Below are 8,553 nucleotides of genomic sequence, written 5' to 3' on the forward strand. Positions count from 1 at the left end.
AGGATCTGAAGGTACAGCAGTGAGCAAGACACACGGGCCCTGCCCTCAGGAAGCCGAGGATCTAGTGGGAAAGGTAACTAACAAGGAAACACAGCAGCCTGCCACAGCCCAAAACAAACGTACCCCGGCAGAACACTATGATTTTGATTCATACTATGAGGACTGAGCCAACCAGGCGGTGAGAGCAAGGGAAGGTGATCGGCAGAGGTTTATCTACCCAGGTGACCTTTTAGTTGAGGCCTCAGCGTGCAAACACTGGGGGAGGATCCTTTCGGGCAGTTGCAGCGGGTGGAAGGCCCGCATGTGAAGGGTGATGTGTGGAAAGCTGAGAGGAGAGCAGTGGGCTGGAGCTCAGGGAGGGGGCAGAGGTTGGAGAAAGGCAGGAACAGTTCGTGTGGGTCATCTTGTACTTAAAGAAAGTAACCATAGGGAAATATAGCTTTTCAGCTTTAATGGTGCATTGCACAAAACAAAACTATAAATTTAGAATTAAAATCTCATTTGTGCAAATCTAACTACAGAATAATAGCTGTTTAGTTGTTCTTTCTTCTTGTTTCCTTATTGTGTAATATATACCTTTTTGTTTTTATGCTTGGTATTATACATTGTGGTTTAGTAACATCTTTCTGAAACTTAAATCAGCTCCTCAAAATTTCCCAGGATATTCCTGGCTCACTCACAGCAAAGTCTAAAATCTTAGCCATGAAAGCTCCTTCCCCCTCTGTCTTTGGCTGCCCCTGGCTCTCTTGGCTCTGGCCTCCTTGCTCTTCCGAACACAGCAAGAACTGTATCCCCCAACACCTTTGCACTTGCTACTCCCTATTCCCGAGGCTTCCATCTAGTAGTCCATGGCTTGTCCCACAGTCTTTTCCTTCAGGGAAATTTTCTTCCCCATCTCATGTTATCAGGCCCCTTCCATCCCTTTATATCAGAGAATGCTGTCCCTCTCCACTCACTATGCCATCCATCGGCTTTATTCTTCATGGCCTTTACCACCACTGCAGAGGCATCTACATTTTAGTTTGTTTATTCCCCATTCAACCCCTACCCCCCAAAAAAGTGGGACTTGATTTTGTTCACTGTGTTTTCCCCTGACAGCCAGAATAGGATCTGGCACATAGTAGTATGCATACAGTGATTATTTGCTATATATGTTGAATCTGAATGTCTGTTTTCCCCTGGATCGTGAGTCCTTAGACGCTAGATGTCCACTCATCTCTGCACTCTCTGTACCCAGCACAGCGCCAGCATCTGGCGCCCCTCCGTGAACCGGTTAGGCCAAGTTCTGCCCTGACGATAGCTTTCTCTAGTGAGTCACTGCTTATAAAGAAGTAAATGTTAACGGGGCTACTGTCCTTTTCTGCCTTTCCAGCGGTCCTAATCGTGGGCATTATATCACTATTGTGAAAAGTCACGGCTTCTGGCTATTGTTTGATGACGACATCGTAGAGGTGGGTATGCAGAGTGTTCTGTGGCAGGGGTGGGGTGGGGGTCGCATTTTGGGGAATGTGTAGATGTGGATGTTTTCTAGAAGAGGCCTGTTTTCCTACCATCTGACCTTAAAACAATGTACATTTCTCTCAAAATGAAATCCTGCTGCTTCCCATTCTCTGTGGAGAGGGAGAAGGGGTGTGATCATGGCCTCCTTAATACTGTGTTCTGGTTAATTGATCAGCCATGGACATGGGAGCTTTATGCCACCATCAGTCATATTTATACACTAGTGGCCCGGTGCACGAAATTTGTGCACGGAGGGGGGGGGGTTTCCTCAGCCCAGCCTGCACCCTCTCCAATCGGGGACCCCTTGGGGGATGTCTGACTGCTGGTTTAGGCCTGATCCCTGTCCTAAATCAGCAGTTGGATATCCCTCTTGCAATCTGGGACTGCTGGCTCCTAACCACTCACCTGCCTGCCTGCCTGATTGCCCCTAACTGCGTCTGCCTGCCTGCCTGATCGCCCCTAACTGCTCTCCCCTGCTGGCCTAATCTCGCCCCCAACTGCCCTCCTCTGCTGGCCATTTGGTTCTGATTGGTCGGTTTCTATGCCAGTCAGAGTCAAAAGTTCCACCTCCTAGGCAGCCATTGGCTCCTCACAGTTGACCCAGATTTGGTTTTGATTGGTCAGTTTCTATGTCATTGTCAAAAGTTCTGCCTCCTAGGCAGCCATTGGCTCCTCACACTTCACCCAGATTTGGTTCTGATTGGTCAGTTTCTGAAATGCCAGCCAGCATTTCTGGGCCTATCAACGGGGCCTGATCAGAAAGGCGGGGCTGATCAGCAGCCCTGGTGGAGGCCTGGAGAGAAATGGAGGCATGGCTGCTGGCCCGGTCTGGAGAGAAAGAGAGAGGCAAGTTCTGATCAACAGCTGCCACACAGGCTACGGATCAGACCCTGCTTCTCTCTTCAGGCCTCTCTCCGGGCCTGATTCACAGCCCCCTCAGCAGTCAGTGCTGGGTCACCACGCCTGCAGCTGCAGCAGTCAGTGCTGGGTTGCCATAGCCACCCAGCACTGACTGCAGGACTGACTTCCGGTTGGTCGAGCCTCCGGTTGTGATGGACCCAGGGTTTTTATATATTTGGATGAGTTCTGCTGCCTCATGTGACTACAGCCCTCTCTGGTAAAGACCAAATAATGCACTTCGAAATTCTATTAAAATTCTCTCATTATACCAAATTTTTCTTGTATTGGTTATTAAAAACGTTATTTTTCAGTCTGTTGGACCTGGAAAATCTTTATATTACACCAAAGTATTCCAAATGTTGATTTTGTTGTAGAGGCATAGTAGCTGGATGCCTCAGTTTGTCATTTGAAAGACAGAAGTCCTGGCTCCTTCAGCGTGCCCACATGTGGCTGCTGCTAGATTAGCGGGTGGCTTTCTCCCCAGTGATGTGCAGTTCATGCAGTCGTGTCCTCTGCCAAGTCTGTGGAATTACCGTCTGCCATCGGACGTTCCCAGTTGTGATTTTATAGCCAACAGTGTTTCTGACATTTTCCTCGTGTGTTCCATTAGTTCTCCTGTCCTTCTCCCATTCGTCATGTTATACAAGTATATTGTTTTATTTCTCTTTTATTGCAGAAAATTGATGCCCAAGCTATTGAAGAATTCTATGGCCTGACGTCAGATATATCAAAAAATTCGGAATCTGGATATATTTTATTCTATCAGTCACGAGAATAACTTAAAGGACTGGGACTAACTCAAGAGGGGGAGTGTTCAAAGCACTGTTACCTGGGTTCTCTGCGGACTTGCTTCTTCCCGCAGCCCACCAATGTATTACTCCGAGTCTCAATGATCTGGCTGTGTTAGACTCTCTCTCTCTCTGTTTTTTTTTTTTACATGCAGCACTATTCGTGGTCTTATTTTAGTCTGAGGTAGAAGTTAACTGCAATCAGATTGTAGTAAGATTTATATGAATAACAGTTGCTAATTTTAGGGTTGGGTAAACATTATGCCACTGGCTATTTCTGGCTGTATTAGAATGACATGTCCTAGAATGTCTGCAGTCTGTTTGGGGGTCTTTGCTGAGCTTCCTAAGTGGTTTCCAGGGTCTCCTTTCAATGCATTCCTTTAACGGGTCCCTGGAAACGTTGCTACCCATGTTTAGCTTCTCTGCCTCAAAGGACAGAATTGGGTAGATGTTCACCTTTAGGGCTGCAGCTATAGCTTTAAGTGTGTGCAGGCGAAATTGTTTAAAAGTGAGTAACCTCAGATACTGACACCATCCTCCAGGTGGGACAGGGTGAAGAGCTGTTCAAGGTGCCAGCGTGTGCCTGGACTGTGCTCACCTCGAGCTAGAATTTCCCGGGCAAAGAGGGCGGGGAGGCCAGAGCAGGCAAAGCCAGGAGGAGGAAGCTTTCATGGGGAGAGAAAAGTTACTTTTCTTATCTTTCTACCAAAACCACATTTCAGGAAAATAACTCTCTGCTGTGTGTTTTCAGTGCCACTTTCTTCCGTAAGGTCCCGTGTGTTGTCTCTCTCCTCTCTGGCACTGCTAAGCTTCCAGGGCACCTTTCCAGGCCTGGCATCGGCCTGTCGCAGGGCTGGGACCTGGGTGGCTGCCTCCAGCGCAGCTCTCCTGAGCAGCCAGACCAACATCATTCTGTGCCCGGGAGAACCAGGGCACTGCCCCTTTAGGACCATCTGCGCGCTGGGCCGCTGTTCTCTCTGAGGCAGCTCAGCCTACTTGCTGAGGCAGTGGCAGCCCAGGACAACCTGGAACTTTCCCTGGAGGGAAGACTGGAGTTAGCTGGCGTGAAGGTGGGTCGAGGGAAGTGTCAGAGGGTGGGTGGAGGGCGGAGCCAAACGCGGCGTTTCTTTGACTCAGGCTCCTAGGATGCTTGACAAGAGAGTTTTTGGGAAGAACCTCATCTCACCCTAGTTTTTTTTTTTTTTTTCACTTTTGTTATATATGTATTTATTAGATCATTTGAGTATTGGTACCTTTTATTAAAAGGGTTGATGTGGTGTTTTGCCATTGAGCTGGTTTTTGGTTTCCTACAAATGCTATGAGTCATAGACCTTCCTTTGGGAAGTCGGTTGACCTCCATACACTATAATATACTGTGAACACATGATCTTGTTACCTAATAAATCAGCAAACGAACATACAAGCGTTTGGCATAATGTGAGCTAAAATTGAAATTGAAAATGTTAGTGGCCATTTTGCAACAATTAAGAGCATAGCACTTTATCTAGATGAAAACTGGATTTCTTATCTTTGAAATATCGTGAACTGTTTATTGCTCAGAACTTAAATAAGCATGCCGACACTTCATTTGTTCATGCTTGAAGTGAAATGTTTTACTTTTCACTGGAGAAGACAAAACAGGGTGATCTTCACGTTATTGTTTTATACGAGTGACAGAAGTATACCTTGCCTTGTTTAAAGGCAAATTCATATTTATAAATATTTTGTCTGTTTTTTCCTCCATGAAACATATGCAGTGATCACTTACCAGGAAGGTGAGTTTTTATTCTGTTATTAAGGAGAGACACTTTCCACTTGAAGGTGATTGCTGTAGGGAACTGTTTGTACTATATATAACCCATATATTTGACTGCAGGTTGCAAAGTTTAAGAAAATGATGGTTGATATCTAATATATTTGGAACTGATTCATAAGAAAAACTATTAAAATTGTCTTTGAAATGACTCTTGAAGCTAATTTATTAGAAAAAAAAAGTTTCATTTGGAAGCCTGTGTAAGTAATATCTAAATGCAAAGTCATAGATTCAGGATGCTTTTTGGTGTTTTTTTAATGTATAAAGAGTTTTCTTCCAGTGACTTAACTGAAGTAATTCCTTATAATAGAAAGGGTCAGTTAAAATTCAGTACTCATGGATAGGTTTTTGGAATAAAAAAACAAGAATGGGGGATAATGCAAAGATATGGAAATGGTTGTGTGATGCAGGAAAAGATTGGGAAAATGCACTTATCCTCCAACACTCCATCAGGTTTTTAAACTTTAGAGCTATCTGGTAATTTCTCCCTTCTCTCCAATTAATGAAACAGACACTAGGCAGCTACATTCCCCCGGGTCATTTCACGTTCTATAAAGACAGCAGCATGCACACACACTTATTTTTCATCCCTCATTCATCCCCCAGAGCAGAGATTGGTGTGGGAAACGCCGGACCATTCAGAGGCCAAGGATAGCACAAGACCCAGCAGTGCCCCTGGCGCGGCCAGGGTTTTTGCGTGTCGTTTTCGGCAGGAGGAAGGCCTGCTGTATTTTTTTTTAACTGCTGGGTGTTTTAAAATGAATTACAGTGTTTTACACTTGATACGAGAAGAAATACTTGCTTTATTGGCTACTTACTAGTTTAGCATTTAGATTATGGTGCAGTATGCCGAAAAGGTAAATTTTGGTAAAATGCTGACATTAGTCCTGGATGTCGATAGTTTTCCATTCCGAGGCTGCACCAAGTGGCCTGGTCTGAGGCAGCCAAGGAGCAGCACAGGAGGGTGCTGGTTGGAATAGGAAGCCGGCTGGTTGTATAGCCTGGTATATTTTGGATTTCAGATGAAATGGGAAAGAAATGGCCCCCAGGCGTTTATTTTCCTGGGTACCCCTAATTTCATGGGCATGCCTAACAATGAACTATGCTCTCACTGAGCTTAGGGCTTATTTTCGATATTGGAGTGTAGCTTTATTACAGATGGATTTTATCTTTAAACATTGCATTTTGATCAACTTTGTATAGTCCCGTGTATTAAAATATTGTGCACTAAATGTTTTGCTCTCCTGTGGTCAGGCATTTATCAGCACTGTTGTGATTCACTCTGTAGATGGCATGGGTCAGGGAGAAGGGTTTCCTACTTTTCTGCCTAAGTAAGTTTCTGTTTTCCAGTATTACATTAATTTATTTTTGGCTTCCATTACTGTGTAACCAAAATAATTACTCTATGTGTGTGGCATTCATATGACTTTGTTGCTAAAAAACAACAACAAACAAAAAACAATTAATTTTCATTTAAAATAATCTGTACCTTAATTTTTTTAAATGTAACCAATTCAAGCACTTTAAGCAATAATGTCAATCTTGTGAAATTTCAATCAGTTTAACACCCTGCCTCTAAAATTGTTTGCAGAAAATAAATAAATTTAAAAAAATAGGAATTCTCTTCCTAGAGAATTATATCTGGGTAATGTTAAATACATTATGTTATAAAAATGTGGGTCATTGTTAAGTCTCATGTCTAGGTAGTTATTCTGGACTTAATTTGATAGCAGTGGGAATGTAAAGAACATTCTGGTCATTGTAATAGATGGAGGCAATGCTACTGTCAAGGTTGATAAAGTCACTGTTCTGGAAAGAGGCCAACAGAATTAATCCTGAAATCTGTATCCGGAGAATAGCAAATTGAGCATATCGGTGAAAAAAAATAAAGAATTAAGGATTGGTAATTACGCATCACCAAGAATTGCTTAGCTAGGGACTTTGCGTATTAAATCTACTACTTGCGAAATAAAAGATTTATTTTCCCAAAAGGAAGTGGCTGCAGCTCTGGGATCCCATCAGCATCTGGCTTCTCCCTGCCTGCTCTCAGTGTTGCCTTAGCTTGCCTGTCAGCTCCTTCTAGGGAGCACACAGTTTTTCAAAAACATAAATCCATTACATTGCATCAAAGGACTTGGGCATCTTGCCTTTTAATTCTCACGTTAAAAGAGCTGGCGTGTTGAAAGTCTTTTAACACTGGATTTTATGAATCAAATATCTAAACACTTTTTTTTTTTTACATTATCCTATATAATAAAAGGGTGATATGCAAATTGACCCTAAGGGTGGAACTACCGGAGAACAACTGGTCCCTGTGATGTGTACTGACCACCAGGGGCCAGACGCTCAATGCAGGAGCTGCCCCCTGGTGGTCAGTGCGCTCCCACACGGGGAGCTCCGCTCAGCCACAAGCCAGGCTGATGGCTGCAAGCAAGCCTCTCCCACCTCCTCGGCAGCGCTAAGGATGTCTGACTTCAGCTTAGGCTGGGAGGAGTGGGCCTAAGCTGTCAGTTGGACATCCCCTGAGGGCTTCCGGGCTGCCAGAGGGATGTCTGACTGCCAGCTTAGGCCCGATCCCCCAGGGAGCGGGCCTAAGCTGGCAGGTGGACATCCCCCGAGTGGTCCCGGACTGCAAGAGGGTGTAGGCTGGGCTGAGGGCAACCCCCCCCCCCTGTGCACAAATTTTTGTGCACCGGGCCTCTAGTTACCAAATAATTAGAACTAGTCATTCAGGGCATGAGAGTTTTTAAGCTGTGTGACTATTTTATTGGTTTATCAACCCGTGTTTCCTTTTATAGTTCCCTTATGATGCAACAGTGCTTCGAACAAAGCACATTAGGAATTTACAAACAAATGAAAAATAACTTCATGTTGGTTATGAAGCACCACAATCAGAAATGATATGAGATTTTGTAACGAGGATTCCTAACTTTGTCCTCATTTCCCACACGGCGATTCATAATAAAGTATTATTAACAGCCTTGGGTATCATATTCACCTCAGTTGCACAGACCATGTTTGCGTGAGGGCGCAGGCTGTATCAGGATGGTGTGGAATCCCACAAAACCCTTCGTAGGGAGGTTGGGCACTTATATTGCGGGTTGAAATTCTATTTTGTTCTTACCTCCTCAGCAAAGTCCTGAGCTTTCAGAAGAAAACTGAGACTTATAGATTTGACTTGGCTGGAAGCAAAATAATTTGATGGTTGAAGCCACCATTTCTCGATATTTAACCAAGTCCTCTGCTCCAATTCAGCTGTAATTTTATTTTGGCGTCTCCCTTAATTGACCTTGCCTGACAGAACATTCTGTGCTGAGACAACTGAAAATAAACACGAAACATTTTAAAAGTGAGCCATCATACCTCCTGAGCAAGCTAAGCCTCTTCACTCCAGAGCTCATCTCCAAGTTGAGTTTTATTTGCTCGTTTCCTAAGCAAAAGGATAGAAAAACATTTTGTAAGGACTTAGGAAACCTGTGTGAAAAGACTCATTCCATCGGCCTCCTCGCATCTCCACCCCTAGGATGAATTTTTTGAAAAGTCTTTGAAAAG

General features: G+C 44.2%; 1 protein-coding gene across 4 annotated transcripts in view; it reads left to right on the top strand.

The window, feature by feature from the left end:
- Nucleotides 1-7,979, top strand: part of USP46 (ubiquitin specific peptidase 46) — a 68,795-nt gene extending 60,816 nt beyond the window's left edge. For all 4 annotated transcript variants that reach the window (XM_054729074.1, XM_008140303.3, XM_028143793.2 and 1 more), the window contains exons 8-9: nucleotides 1,373-1,451; nucleotides 3,077-7,979. In XM_054729074.1, the coding sequence (XP_054585049.1) occupies nucleotides 1,373-1,451; nucleotides 3,077-3,178 (181 nt within the window). In that variant the 3' untranslated portion in view covers nucleotides 3,179-7,979. The remainder of the gene's footprint in view (nucleotides 1-1,372; nucleotides 1,452-3,076) is intronic.
- The last annotated feature ends 574 nt before the right edge of the window (nucleotides 7,980-8,553 follow it).

The sequence above is a fragment of the Eptesicus fuscus genome, chromosome 2 (assembly GCF_027574615.1).
Source record: "Eptesicus fuscus isolate TK198812 chromosome 2, DD_ASM_mEF_20220401, whole genome shotgun sequence".
Lineage (NCBI taxonomy): Eukaryota > Metazoa > Chordata > Mammalia > Chiroptera > Vespertilionidae > Eptesicus > Eptesicus fuscus.